The following is a 15613-nucleotide window of genomic DNA, read 5'->3' as shown; positions in this document are numbered from 1 at the left end:
TGTACTCTCGAGCAATTATCTATTCATTCTTCTATATGACAGAGATGAAAGCTATTTGATTCATTGAGTCTATCTTAGTACTCCCATCTATCTTAGTCCCATATATTTGGTGTAAATTGTTCTCTCTCAGGTGTCCACTAACTCTGGTCTGAATCTCCTGCCATCCAGCTATACCAGAGGTAATTTACAGTAACAGTTCATCAAAGAACAGTGGTTGCTTTATCAAGAATGATGATGAAGTGGGGTATAGAGAGGAAGGGGAGCAGCTGGTAGGTTGGTGTGGGGAGAACAACTGAAGCCTGAACATGGAGAAGACAAAGGAAACCATTGTGGACTTCAGGAAGTTGCAGGTGAACCATCACCCTCAGCAAATACATGGGTCCTCCATAGAGAGTGTTAACTGCACCAAGTTCCTGGGAGTTCTCATCACGGATGACTTCACCTGATCCCTTAATATCACCCCCCCCCCACCCACCCACCCCAAACAAGAAGGCACAGCAGCTCTTCCACTTCCTGAGAAGGTTGAGGCAAGCAAGGCTCCCACCACTGCATTTTACAGGAGCACCACTGAGAGCATACTGACAAGTTGCATTTCCATCTGGTCTGGAAGCAGTTGAGCATCAAACCAGGTATCCCTACGAAGAACTGTGAGAATAGCTGAGAGGATCATAGGGGTTTCCTTACCATCCATTAGGGACATTTATCAGGAGCGCTGCGTACGCAGGGCCCTTAGCATCATTAAGGATTGCACCCACCCACCCATCCAGCCTCTTTGACTTTTTGACCATCTGGCAGGAGACTATGATGCATAAAACAAGAACGGTCAGGATGAGAAACAATTTCTTCCCTAAGCCATTGGGCTTCTGAATTCCCTCCGGCATCCTATTCTAAGTGGTTAATCTGTTCCAGTACAATATTTAATATGAATGCACTGTACCGTCATAAGTTGTGTGCTGTGTGTGTTATGTATATTACTTTGCTTTGCACCCTGGTGTATAATCATATAACATATATGGTTATGTACATGTACATAGTTAAATGATAAACTTGACTTGACTTCAGCCAGTTCACAAAAATACTTATCTTATTCTTTCAAAGATTATTCTGCTACTAAGCCACGTGTGATTGGAACCTGTGATTTACATTTTGATGGTGTGTTTTCGGGCTGATTGGGCGATCTGGTGCTTTGCTGTCTCCAAGGGTGTTTGGTGGGGTTTCCAGTGGAGTGTGTGGCCTGTAGGCCAAGAAGCCTGGAGACAGAGTGTAAGCCCATAATTGTCGCCATTTCTCACTGATCTCGCTGATTAAAGCATCAAGCAAAATTGAAATCAATGAGCATGAGAGTAGTAGGCGAGTGTGTGTACAGCGCTGTCTGCCTGCGTTTAACAGGTCTGTCTCTCCCACTCGCTCGCTCCTGCCAGGGGAAGGTGCCTGTGTTTTACTGGTCTCTCCCTTGCTGCTCCTGGAGGAAGGTGCCTGTGTTTTACTGGTCTCTCTCTTGCTACTCCCGGAGGAAGGTGCCTGTGTTTTACTGGTCTCTCCCTTGCTGCTCCCGGAGGAAGGTGCCTGTGTTTTATCGGTCTCTCTCTTGCTGCTCCTGAAGGAAGGTGTCTGTGTTTGGCCGGTCTGTCTCCCTCTCACTCAATGCTGTCGGAACACAGTGCTGGAGTCTTGGGTTTTGGGTAACATTTAATCTACTTGGTTTGTGGATTGGACTCGATGGTTGATGCTATATGTGTTCCTGGTGTCTAGTTACTCAGTTTTTTTTATTATTCCTATTCTGTGCGATTTTCATCGGTGCCGTCTGGCTCTGTGGCCTGCAGTCAACGAATAACACAGCACTAAATTGAACTGAACTGAACATTGCTCAATGACCCTGTGGTTTGATGTTTTGTATTCTGTGTTTCTCACTCGTTTTTTTGCCGTTTACGCGGTTTGTTCTTTATTTTGCAAGTTGGGTGTTTGATGTTTTTCTTTGAACCGGTTCCATGGCGTTTCTTTGTTTCGTGGCTGTCGGTGGGAAGATGAATCTCAGGGTTGTATACTGTATACATACTTTGATCATAAATGTACTCTGAATCTTTGAAATCAGAATACCTGGAAGAAATGTGCCCAGTCTCCACTGAGAACACAAGATGAGGACTGAACCCAGATGATGGAGCTGTGATGCAGCAGCATAAACTGCTGTGGCACTGCACCACTGCAGAGTGCAATTGGAGCTACAGTATAATTCAAGTATGCTGCATTATGTAAAATACATACAGTACACTGTATATTTGATGCTCATCCGGAATTACTAGCTAATAGTTTTTGTGCACATCTGATAGTGATACAATCAATTTCCTCACTGATTAAAGTTCAATTGCTTTCCTCATAACAATTACTTGAAAATGTATGAATTTTGGCATTGGAATAGTTACAAAATGGGATGCACAGAATATGTCATTACTGTAAGTCATACCAACAGCCATCAGAGAGATGAAAGGAGAAGACCGAGAGCAGGTTTGATGGAGGTATTCAAAATTGAGGGGTATAGATAGGGTAAATGCAAGCAGGCTTTTTCCACTGAGATTGGGTGGGACTGCTATCAGAGGTCATGGGTGAAAGTATTAAGCAAGTATTCAGAGGGTTGTGAAAGTGTGGAAGGAGCTGCCAGCACAAGTGGTGCAGGTGAGCTCAATTTCAATGTTTAAGAGAAGTTGGGTCAGGTATATGGATAGTAGGGGTATGGACAGCTATGGTCCTGGTGTAGGTGGATGGGAATTAGCAGTCTAAATGGTTTCAGCATGGACTAGATGGGCTGAAAGGCCTGTTCCTGAGCTGTACTTCTCCAATTATTGAAATGCAAATGCAGGCTAATACTGTTGCAGATTAGAGACTTGGAGCTTGACAGCTTGTCAATTTGGGAGCTTAGATTGCAAAATATTTTCCACCTTTGTGTACACTTACATGGAGTACTGCCACAAGAAAGAAGTATTCGTCATCAAAGACCCCCATCATCCAGGCTTGTCCTCTTCTCGCTATTACTATTGGGCAGGAAGCACAGAAGCCTTAAGTGCCACACCACGAGGTTCAGGAAAAGTTATTACCCTATAACCAGCAGCCTCCTGAACTGAGGTGGAAGTTTCAGTCACTACCACTCCGAACTGATTTTATGATCTGCCCACGCACACACTTTCAGGGACTTTTTACGACTCATGTTCTCAGTATTCATTTTATTTCCAGTTTGTATTTTGCACATCGGCTGTTTGTCAGTATTTGTTTATGTATAGTTTTAGAGAAAATTCTAATGTAGTTCTTTATTGCAAAGTCTATTGTATTTCTTCATTTCCCTGTATATGTCTGGAAGAAAATGAATCTCACAGTAGCAAATAGTAACTATAGTAATGTACAAAAGTTTTAGGCACATAAATACTGTATAGGCAAGGTGCCTAAAACATTTGCACTGTAGTGCTTTCATATATTGCACTCTACTGTTGCCGCAAAAGTAATAAATTTCATGACGTATGTGAGTGATGATAAACCCGATTCTGATCTGGGTCTCTATTGTGGACTCAAAGTAGAAAGGGGGTAGGGAGAGGGTAATCATGGTTGGGGAAAGGAGAACGGAGGGAGCAGGAAGCACCAGAGAGATTTTCTGTAATGAAAAATAAGCCAATTGTTTGGAATCAGATGACCTTTCCTGGTGTCTCAGAGCTGGGTGTGTCTGCAACCTCCCCGCGCGCCCCCCCCCATACCCCTGGCACTCCTACTCCGCCACCTGTCCCACAGCCTCCCAAAACACTACAAACTTCACTCTCTACTCCACGTTAAAAAATGTGATAATAATTTTACTTTGAACTTCATAGAACAATGCAAGCTATATTTTAATAATTGTTTATTATAATGTTCAAACTTTGAACACTGTAATAACTCAGAGTTAGAATACATTTTGATGGGTTCTAATGTGATGTATTGTTGCTGTTGGTCAGTTACTAAAAAATAAATTTCTACAAAAGGCAATAAGGCCATGAGTAAAGTATTAAGCAAGAAGTGCATCATACCACTGACCACCAAGATCAAGTAAACCCTGAGACTGACATCAAATGAATGGACAAGCCATATATTCAGTAACAAGTTATGGTAGTGCAGTTTGAACATTCAACTTAAGATGAATATGTATAAATTTTATATTGATATTTCAGATGTATAAGACAGAAAAGTTCTGATCAGCAAGTCTTAATGTTTCAAGTTTGCTTTCCTCATTCTGTAATGATTGAACTTTGAACTTTGGTTGGCTAAATTGTTCCTTGTGTAGCATCTCCTGATGCTAAAAAATTCTGGGTTTAGAAATTTCTCCTTGATTCCATGCTGGATTTTGGGACTCCCTCAAAACCTCTCTAATGAATTCCAGTGAAGTCTTTTAATCATCTTGAAGACCACTAATTGAGTCTAACAGTCATAGTAAAGTACAACACAGAAACAGGCCATTCAGCCCATCCAGTCCATGCTAAACCATTTAATCTGCCTACTCCCATTGACCTGCACTGAGACCATAACCCTCCATACCCCTACCATCTATGTATCTATGCAAACTTCTCTTAAATTGAAATTGAGCTCACATACACCACTTACACTGGCAGCTTGTTCCATACTCTCTCAACCCTCCGAGGGAAGAAGTTACCCCACATATTCCCCTTAAACTTTTTACCTTTTGCCCTTTACCCATGACCTCTCATTCTAGTCCACCCACCCTCATTGGAAAAAGCCTGCTTGCACTTAACCTATCTATTACTCTCATAATTTTATATACCTCTATCAACTCTCTTCTCAGTCTTCTATGTTCCAATGAATATTGTCCCAACCTATTCAATTTTTCCTTATCGCTCAGGTCCTCCAGTCCGGGTAACATCCTTGTAAATTTTCTCTGCACTCTTTCAACTTTATCTATCTTCTTAAATTTCTTAACTTGTACAACCTTTCATTTCCCATATTGATTTGGTCAATATTCTTACAAAATCTCCAGTGTCCCTACACATAATGTGAAAATCTGAACAGTTCACATTACTTTGATGAAGTGTAGTAAAGATTTTACCACATTTAATTTAAGTTCCTTATATTCCTAATCTATCACTCTGTAAAAGAAATTATAAACTGTGCTGGCTGTTTTAATTCCATTATCAACTACTTTACATGGTGTCTCCTGGGCACCTAGGCAATGATGTCTTCTGGGACAATGTATGAAAATTGGATCAGAAGTACCACTATGCTAGAAAGCGCAAAATCAAATTTTCAGGTTAATGTAAAGCCACACAGTAATGGTCATGTTTCACTCTGGAACAAAAATTTCTTTCAATAGCATGTCAAGGCATAAACAGCGTTACATGATTACATTTCAAATGAGAGTATCTTAAAATGTTGTAAAATATGTAGATTAAAATGACTGTTTAATTTTTGAAAATGGAATCCATAAATAGTAACTGCTGGAACTGAGGTACAGTTATGATTTAGGATATAAATGTAACTCTCGCTTCGGCAGGTGGCTTAATAAAGGGGATGGTAGCCCCCCAGTGGATGCTGTGTGATGTGTCCCCTGTTACAAATCAGTACCACGAAATAACAAACAGTACACAATATGCGATTAAACAATTGAGCTTTATAATTCTTAATTTGACGGTATGGTTAATAAAGAAAACCAAAAAAGAAAAAGGGCCCATTCTCATAAAACAGTCCAATGCGCAATGTTGGAGCTCACTGATAAGGCCGTTCGTCCACCATTGACCTCCTCCGATCATCTCTGATCTTCAGACCCTCGCTCCAAGTCCACTCCTTTCCGTGGTCTACCAACTCTCTCCATTCGTGTCTTCTTTCCTCATCTCTCCCCGGGAAAAGACCCCGAATTCCCAACTCCCAGACAGACAAGAACAACATCCTGCTCATTGGCTAGCATGCCCCGTTATCTCTAGTCATAACCCAAACATTGCTGCTACAGGGAAACCATTACCTTTGCAGTGGAACATTACAGAGAAGTCATTACATTAGCAGTGAAACTTCACAGTGTGTTACATAAATACACATAGAAACACTGCTGACCCTTTGCCCCACAATGTTGTGCCGACCATGTAACCTACTCTAGAAGCTGCCTAGAATTTCCGTACCGCATAGCCCTCTATTTTTCTGAGCTCCATGTACCTATCTAAGAATCTCTTAAAAGACCCTATTGAATCTGTTTCTACCACTTTCACTGGCAGTGCATTCCACACACCCATCACTCTCTGTGTGAACAATTTGCGCCTGACATCCCCTCTGTACATACTTCCAAGAACCTTAAAACTATGCCCTATCATATTAGCCATTTCATCCCTGGGGGAAAAGCCTCTGGCTATCCAGATGATCAATGCCTCTCATTATCTTATACACCTCTATCAGGTCGCCTCTCATCCTCCATCACTCCCAGCAGAAAAGGCCGAATTCACTCAACCTGTTCTCATAAGGCATGCTCTCCAATCCAGGCAACATCCTTGTAGATCTCCTCTGCACTCTCTCTATAGTATCCACATCCATCCTGTAGTCAGGTGACCAAAAACGGAACACAGTACTCCAAGTAGGGTCTAACTAAGCTCTTAGAAAGCTGTAACATTACCTCATCACTCTTGAACTCAGTCCCATGGTTGATGAAGGCCAACACACCATAACCACGCTGTCAACCTGTGCAGCACTTTTGAGTGTCCTATGGATACAGACCCCAAGATTTCGCTGATCCTCCACACTGCCAAGAGTCTTACCATTAATATTATATTCTGTCTTCAAGTTTGACCTACCGAAATGAATATTTATCTGGGTTGAACTCCATCTGCCACTTCTCAGTCCAGTTCTGCATCCTATCAATGTCATGCTGTAACCTCTGACAATCGTCCAGACTATCCACAACACTCCCAACTTTTGTGTCATCGGTAAGCTTACTAACTCACCCTTCTACTTCCTTATCCAGGTCATTTATAAAAATCACAGAGCGGAGGGGTCCCAGAACAGATCCCTGGTATATAATACTGGAAATATTCAGCAAGTCCAGAGGCATCTATGGAGAGAGAAACAGAGCTAATCTATTCCTTTCTGCACAGATGCTGGCTGACCACATTTCTAGTATTTTCCGATTTTATTTCAGATAACCAGCTTCTGAAGTTCCCTCTGACCATTCAACATGGAATACAAAATCTACCTATAGGAGAGAATCAAAAATCCAGCATCCACGGCTTACCTTTGGAGAAACAAGTAATTTTGAAATTTCATTTTAAAGCAGAATTGAATTCAAATGTATACTGTGCAGATATGACTTGACATCAAAATAGCAGTATTATTTAATTAACAAAGAATTATAGGATTGAATTGACATTAAATTATATTCTTGTGTTCCTACGACAGGGAGATGGAGATGATCCGCGGAGTCAAGAAGTTATAACTCGATCCCTTCACTGGGCAGATGGTTTTGTTTTTGTCTTTTCGCTTACAGACACAGACAGCTGGAAAACTCTCCGTCCACTCCATCAGCAAATCAGGAAAATCTATCCCAACATCCGACTTCCATTTGTGTTGATAGGAAACAAAGCTGATTTACCTCACGCACGGCAAGTTGAAACAACTGAAGGGATCCAGTTGGCAAATGAGATAGGAGGAGCTTACTATGAAGTTTCTGCCAGAGAAAATTGTAATGAGGTCTATGATGCTTTCCATCAAGTCTGCCAAGAAATTAGTAAAATGATGGGAAGCAGCAACGGAGAGAAAAGAAGAGGTCTGCTTTTAGCTAGGCCCAAATCACCAAACATGCAAGATTTTGGAAGGCGCTTAAAGCAAGCTCTATCATCTAAAGTAAAATCTACTAGTGCTATTTAACAGCACTCTTTTGCACAGGTTGCAAGCTTCATATCCATTGTATTTCCAGTTTACATGAGGGATGAATGGAAAGTATTTTCTGAGGACACCAATTAAGTGAATACTCAAAGATATTTTAAAGATTAGCATATGCAAATTGTGACTTCTTGCAATTTTCAGTTTCCTTCTCCATGTATGCCATGTGACAGAATTTTAACTGCTGAGTGTGTGTTTTTATGTGTATACATAATGAAGAAATTCAGTTCCCAGTGTGCAATGCGGGTGGTTCACCTGGAACCGGAAGTGATATTGGTGAGCTGGTTATGCGTGCTCAGTGTGAAGCTAAAAGCCATGTACTGCTTTATGGAATCTTGGTGTTGCTGCTTCATCCGGTTCAATTCTGGCCTTTGTGCCTTTGAGTTTACCAATACCCTTCTCAAACACCTTGTTATTAGTATTAAGCAGCTGTGACAATCTTTGGGCTGGGCTGCAGTTGCTTGTTGATGACACACTGAGAACTTTAATTGTGTGCCAATCTAGTTGGATTTTTCTCAACCATTCACATCTGAAAAGTGCTGGCCTTCCACTTTTCAACACATAAAGTCCTAACTGCTGTGTTTAGCCTCCATATATCATATTCACTTTCAGTTTGCCTTTGGGAGACACTTCTTCACCTAGTAGGTCTTTAGCATCACCAAGCTTAGAAAACAGTCTGTTGTAGTCAAAGCTGACCCTGTATCCAGCTTCATTTTATGATTTTGCAATCTGCTTCAGTATCGCCATATAGTTCTAGGCACAGCAGCTCAGCTTTGTCACGCTCTGTGTTGTCTGATTCAGTTTCACATTTAGTCACTTTATGCATTTGTTTAGTTTTGTGTTTGAAACTTTTTACTCCATGCGATTTTTCTCTTTGCTTGTGTTTTTTGTCTGACTTACACACTCTCTCTATGTGGCCTTGCCTGTGACACTTTCTGCAAACCCTTTCTTTGAACCAACAATCACTTGCATCATGGATGGATTTGCCACATCGATAACATTTTTGGTTTTATGCACCATTCAGGGACATTTTGCAAATTTCACATTCTGAACTCTTTTTCTGTAATTCTGACTTGTCCTTTGCTGCAGTCTCTAATGATATGGCAATGGTGAATGTCCATTCTAAGGTTAAGTCTCTTTCTGACAGTAGGTTCTTTTGAGTGCTTTGTTTATGCATGCCACGTACAAGCCTGTCCCTTAATGCATCAGAAAGTCTATCTCCAAAGTCACAGTATTGGGAAAATTTGCACACTTCTGCAATGCATTCAGAAATGTTTTCATCCTTTGACTGGTTCCTTTTGTGAAATCTAAAACTCTCTGCAATTACTAGCAGTTTTGAGCTCAAGTGATTTAGCAAAATGGCAACGATTTCATTGAATGTCTTGCTGACTTTTCAGGAGTTACTAATTTGCTTAAGAAACTGTATGTTCTGGCAGTCATTAAACGATGAATTGTGGAGACTTTCTTTACCTCAACCACATCGTTAGCATTACTAGTTCAACCCTCTCGAGATACAATTCCCAATCCTCATTAGCACTATCAAGTTCATCAACTTTCCCAACTAAGGCCATCGTCACATTATTTTTACTTTAGCTTTGCTTGTTGTGCATCTCTCACTGTGTACTGTGCACCATTATTCACGTGCCCTTTTCTAGCATTCGTGACCACCTTCTCCCTCACCGTACTGGTTCAGTTCGCTCTTTTCTCTCGCTGTCTCTGTCCCTTCCTCCGAATTCTGTCATTTCGTAACTGACAGTGTAGTTGGTGATATCCGTTGACATTCAGGTTTGTACTCATCAACAATTTGTTTTGTGTGTACAATTTCATATTAAATAAATAAAGGCATGCACTCAGAGACCAAGTTAATGTGTATATTCACTTAGCAGAGAGAGCAGGAAATCAATGTGCATGTGTGAGTTATCATTCAATAATTAGTGCTAAGAAGAGTCATTGCATTAAAAGAAATAGATCCATACAGTGGTGATAGGCAAATTACGGTGGGTCCAGGTCCTTACTGAAACAGGACGTGATTCTAGCCATGACCAACCTCTCAAAGCATTCATCACCACAGACCTGAGTGCTGCTGGACCATAGTCACTGAGTGGCTCAAAGATGCAAAAATTTGATTTGGTGGATCAGCCAGTTTAAAAGATCCATCAAATTCATTTAAACTGAACAGCTCTCAAGTCATGTTATGACAATTCTGAGGCAGATTGCTGGCGAACTTGTAGCAATCTCCATAACCCAACTTATTCTTCCTGCATATGCATTGCTTGTTGGCAAACCAAACTCTGCAGGAACACCCTGAAAGTGCTTTTGTTTTTTGAGGTGTCCTTCTTTTTCTGGCTTATCAGCAGAGCTGACACTGAACTAGAATCAGGTTGACTATCACCGGCATATGTTGTGATATTTAACTTTGCAGCTGCAGTACAATGCAATACATGATAAACATAGAAAAGCAACTGAGTTACAGTAAGTATACATATATATTCTTACTGTATAAATTAAAGTAGTGCAAAAACAGAGGTAAATTTTAAAAAATGAGGTGCTGTTCTTGGGTTCAACGTTCATTTAGAAATCAGATGGCAGTGGGGAAGAAACTGTTCCTGAATAGCTGTGTGTGTGCCTTCAGGCTTCTGTACCTCCTTCCTGATGGTAGTAATGAGAAGAGGGCATGTCCTGGTTGGCGGAACCCTTAACGATGGATACTGCCTTCCCGAGGTACCACTCCTTGAAGGTCTCTTGGATACCACGGAGGACGGTACCCATGATGGAGCTGACTAATTTTACAATTTTCTGCAACTTACTTTGATCTTATGCAGTAGCCCCCTCATACCAGACAGTAAAAGAGCCAGTCAGAATGCTCTGAAGAAGATTTCAAGTGTTTTAGGTGACAAACCAAATCTCCTCAAACTCCAAATGAAATATAACCACTGTCTCGCCTTCTTTATAGCTGCATCAATATGTGGTGTCCAGATTAGGTCCTCAGACTTACTGACACCCAGGAACTTGAAATTTCTCACCCTCCCCAATTTTTTTTTTTACTAATTTTTTATTGCAACACCAACAAACTCTCTCCAATTCTGATCCCCCTATGAGGATTGGTTTGTGTTCCCTCATTCTACCCTCTGTGAAGACCACAATCAGCTCTTTGATCTTACTAACAATGAGTACAAAGTTGTTGCCACTGTTGTAGCGTGGATGAAATCACTGGAGAGACAGAGTCACTGGTAGATACAAAGCAGCTTCTTTATTTGACACAACACGACACAGCAGGTATCTACGGACGGAGACACTTTCGGTGGAAAGGTCTGCTAGCCCAATGTGGGCTTGATGTTTATATGCTAAACACAAAGGCAATCGCTACTTAAAAAGTTATAGACAATGCATAGACAATGCTTCCTATTGAAGTTACATACAAAATATCACACCACCTAACTCCATCCTTTCCTTCTGATGCCAAAAGTCTGGGTTGGTATCCACAGCCTTTAGGAATGTAGTTAAATCCACAATACATTTATTTGGCATTTTACGTGCTAACATAGAAGACAATTAATATTTATAATGTATAGATAATACTGTCTTTGAAACAACAGCATCTGGTCAAACTACGGCGCCAGAAGCATCTGGTCACACCTTTTTAGGAAGCGCATTGTTGTGGACTGAATCCTCAGTACTTTGTCAAATAGTCAAACAGAAGTCTGGTGGCCAAAGTTATTTAAGTGTAAACAAATCATCTACTCAAAAAATCTCACTCTAACAGCCACGACCAGAGAATGTTCCAGTAAAAGGGAGCTGTATGGTGATCACTGAGCACAAGGGGCAGCACTAAAGGAGCAGCTACTGATTGTGGAAAGGCAAGTGCAGCCAACATTAGGTCTGACTGCATGTGAAAGGCTCAACCCCGTGGGAACAGTTTTTATAGTAGCTTCACAGACCAAAGGTGACCAGGCGTCACTCATGGAAGAGTACGCAGATGTCTTTAAGGGGCTCAGGTGCTCTCCTGATGTAACTCGAGAAACTCCTAACAACATCCATGAGAGCTCCAGAGAGGTTAAGCAAGAGAACATGAGAGCCCCAGAATGGTTTTGCAAGAGAAGCACAAGAAATCCACCTTCCATAGACATCTGTATCAGCTACACCAGTGATTGTCAGGATGCCAGTGCTGAACAGGGTGATCAGGATGAAGAAGTCGCCAGGCTTGCTTCCACATTATGCAACCTGTCTGTCACTGACTTCCAATTAAGGACAAGAAATCAAAAATATCTCCACAATCCTCAGCTCCATTATGAGGTATGTGGAGCAAATTATGTTCACGCAGCAAGAACAAGTACAGAGACAAACAGATAGGATCTTGGCAGCAGATGTGAAAAGTAAACTTGTTGTTCAGAAAGACTCTAATATTAACACAGCAAAGGAAAGCAATACATCTGTGGAGACAAATAGCAGAACAAAAGATCATTGAATCACCACCAAGGCTGATTCAGAGTTTATGAGTGAAATGGGACTGTATTTGCTCATTTCAATTGAAGTTAATGTAAATATCTTTGTGGAAAGCATTGTTGTTTCTTGCAGGTTTATGAGGGCAGAGTATTGTGTATGTTTTCTCTAAAGGGGGAAGATCTGTGTATTATGTGTGTACATAATAGAGAACTTCACTTCCCAATATGCAACGCGGGCATTTTGCCCAGAACTGAAAGTGACATTGACGAACTGGTTGCTTGCACTCAGTGTGAAACTAGAAGCTGTGTACTGTAAATAAATGTGTGTTCATTTTTCCATTGCAAAGTTTGTCTTTATTAAAGAACTAACATAACTTGGTGCAAAAGGTGCTCAGTGTTATGTGTAGGCATGTTTACTTGTGATGTATACAGTCATTATGATAGTAGCTTGTTTTGTGCCACTAATCTGCTGAATTATATTGAGTTAAAATTATTCTCAGACTGAAGCAATTTTAAATTGTGGACTAAGTTACATTATTAGAAGCATCCACAGGGAACTCTTGTTTTCTCAAATTATAAATGCATTGAGGTTAAATCCCACAGATGCTGCAGGTTGAATAACTTTCTATAAAGTTCCATTATTCATTGAAATTCTGGTTTCAAATGCTTGTATATTAAGAAGGCATGACCATTAATCAGGGACTCCTGTTAAAAATGATGCTTGTCTGTTCATGACAGAGTTATGTTTGACAATAATGTTCTGGTGAGAGGGTAGCTGGCTGCCACCAGTTGCCCAAATTCATTTATTTCTAAAATAACCCGGCAGGAAGTATTTATTCATATTTTATTGTAAATAACTGATGATTATGATGTTGTTTAGGTAAGAGTGCATGAGAAAAAAAGATCAAAAATTGCATTGTCGCTCTTTCAGCATTGTTTGTTCAAATTGTGGTAAATTATTTACATGCCGATGTTTGGCTCCATTTCACTAATTAAAGCTTCCATTGTGTGCTGATTAGCGTGATGAGGGAGATTGAAGCATCGAGGCCAGCTGCCTGTCTTTTGATCATTCTGTACCAGAGAGGGAACAGCCTGCCACTGGGCCTGGAGAATATTGCCCAGGTTTTCTGCGGTTTGAATGTGGACATGGACTATAAACTTTCTTTCAGTCTTACTAATTTTTATATTCTGTTTCTTGCCCAAACTTTCTTATTTTTTTGTGTAGGGCGGGGGATTTGGGGGGGGCGCGGGGTTGATGTGCCTTTTTGTTTTGTTCAGTTTTTGTGCTGGAGGAGGGATTTGGGGGTTGATGTGCCGGTTCCGATTTTGTTTTTTTGCATGCCGGGAGGTGGGATTTGTGGGTTGACGATCGTGCTGTCTTTCTTTTCTTTCTTGGCTTCATCTGGAGAAGAAGGATATCAGAGTAGTATACTTTGAAAATAAATGAACCTTTGAAACCTTTGAATAATTTCCTTGATTAGATTGGTTATTTCCAGACATGGTCCCATTAACATGCCTGATCTTTCCTGGTGCCAGACACAGAACTCAAGAAATTAGGATCAAGGATCACCTTTACTCTCCTATATGGATTTACATGTATTAGGATTTATATGGATTTACCCTGTGTTGTTTCAGGTGTGAACAAAAGACAACATTCAACAATTATGAAGTATAAAGGGTTATATAAAAAAGTAAAGTTAGAGGTTAAAGTACTTAAATACCAGCATCTATTTACAATGTAACAGTATTATAAAAGTGGTTTATAGTGTTTACAGTGGAGGGGATAACGAGACTGGTTGATCAGATTAACTGCCTGGGGGAGGGGGGGAAGAAACTTTTAAGATTGCATTATAAGTATTGTTTTAATAGCCCTATAGCACTTTGCAGAAGAGAGTCTTTGGAAAATGCAGTTTTTCAGTGTGGGTCATGTCCCTAACAACTTTTCAAAGCCTGCTTCTTTATCCTTGACATACAGACGTCCGGCAGTGATGGTAGACTTCAGCCAATGACTTTTTCAGCTGACCTAACAGTTTACTGTCATTTTTGTACATTGTGACGGGATGCATGTACGCATATTTTGTTGTAAATAACTAACTGTCTGGGTAAGAGTTCATGGGAAAGATTTCATGAGGAAAAAAGTCAAAAATTGGATTGCCCCCTTTTTAGGTGCTGTTGATTCAAATCGTGGCAGATTGTTCTGGGAATGTTTTCTGCCTTGTTCCCTTGACTGGACGTGTCATTTCCAGACATGGTACCTAATAACAAGCCTGATTTTTCCTGATGTCAGGCACAGGTCTCATGATGTCAATTGCTGTGCCATATAATTTCTTCTGGCACCAGCATAAATTAAATCACAAACCTCCACATTATAACCATCATGGAACAGTATCAATAGAACTAGATGCTTCTATTCCTACCCCATAAAGGGATGCTCTGCTGACAAATGGAAATCTGACTGGGCAATTTGAGAATTTACTGGAGGCTGTTCAAATTAATTGCAAAATCCATAGAGTGTGCCAAAACTAACAGGGGGTGTTTGATTTCACAGAAACAGCTATCTTACATTTTCATTTCATGGGTGTCTCAGAGGCTTGAGAGCAGGAACCAAATATGCACATCAGTGAAAATCAACAATTGTCACTGAAAAATCGGACATCCTGCAGTAAGAGCTTTGACCATGCCTGACTGCTTTCTGCATGGAGGTCAAGGTTATCTTCACTCTCCGCTTCCTTACCACAGAAACTTTATATGTAACTGCAGCCCCACCTTTAAGTTGCTGCCCTCTTTTCTATCAATGAAGCTACCAAGACATTGTGTTTACAAAGAAATAGTTCCATTAATTTTGAATTCAGTGAGAAATAAAGGTCATCTCAAGGATTTGGATTTACTGGCTCCCTTTGAGCTCAGGCAATCATTCATGTGCCCATAAAAGCTCTGCTTAATAACCATTGCAACACACTCAAAATGCAGGAGGATCTCAGCAGGCCAGGCAACACCTATGGAAAAGAGCGTAGTCGATGTTTCGGGCCGAGGCCCTTCAGCAGGACTCTTTTCCAAAGATGCTGCCTGGCCTGCTGAGTTCCTCCAGCACTTTATGTGTGTGTGTTGCTTGGATTTCCAGCAACTGCAAGTTTTCTCTTGATTGTGATTGGCTCAGTAACCCGTAAAAGAAAAGATTTCTACTCCCCTCTGCCCCCCGGGCAGAACACTTTGCAATTTGAGAAGAATTTCCTCATGGTCAATGTCATGTTTCTGGGAAGTTGTGGAGGACAAAGAGCAACAAAAAA

At 40.8% G+C, this 15613-nt stretch overlaps 1 protein-coding gene across 1 annotated transcript in view; it reads left to right on the top strand.

Moving 5' to 3' along the window:
* The window catches only part of rasl11a (RAS-like, family 11, member A), a 38683-nt gene extending 25128 nt beyond the window's left edge, over positions 1–13555 (top strand). The window contains exon 4 of the mRNA XM_063060971.1: positions 7402–13555. Coding sequence (XP_062917041.1) covers positions 7402–7869 — 468 coding nt within the window. The 3' untranslated portion in view covers positions 7870–13555. The remainder of the gene's footprint in view (positions 1–7401) is intronic.
* Positions 13556–15613: the final 2058 nt, after the last annotated feature.

The sequence above is a fragment of the Mobula hypostoma genome, chromosome 10 (genome assembly GCF_963921235.1).
Source record: "Mobula hypostoma chromosome 10, sMobHyp1.1, whole genome shotgun sequence".
In the NCBI taxonomy this organism is placed as follows: Eukaryota; Metazoa; Chordata; class Chondrichthyes; order Myliobatiformes; family Myliobatidae; genus Mobula; species Mobula hypostoma.
The sequence above is the reverse complement of the archived record's forward strand: the minus strand, read 5'-3'. Positions and strand labels throughout refer to the sequence as shown.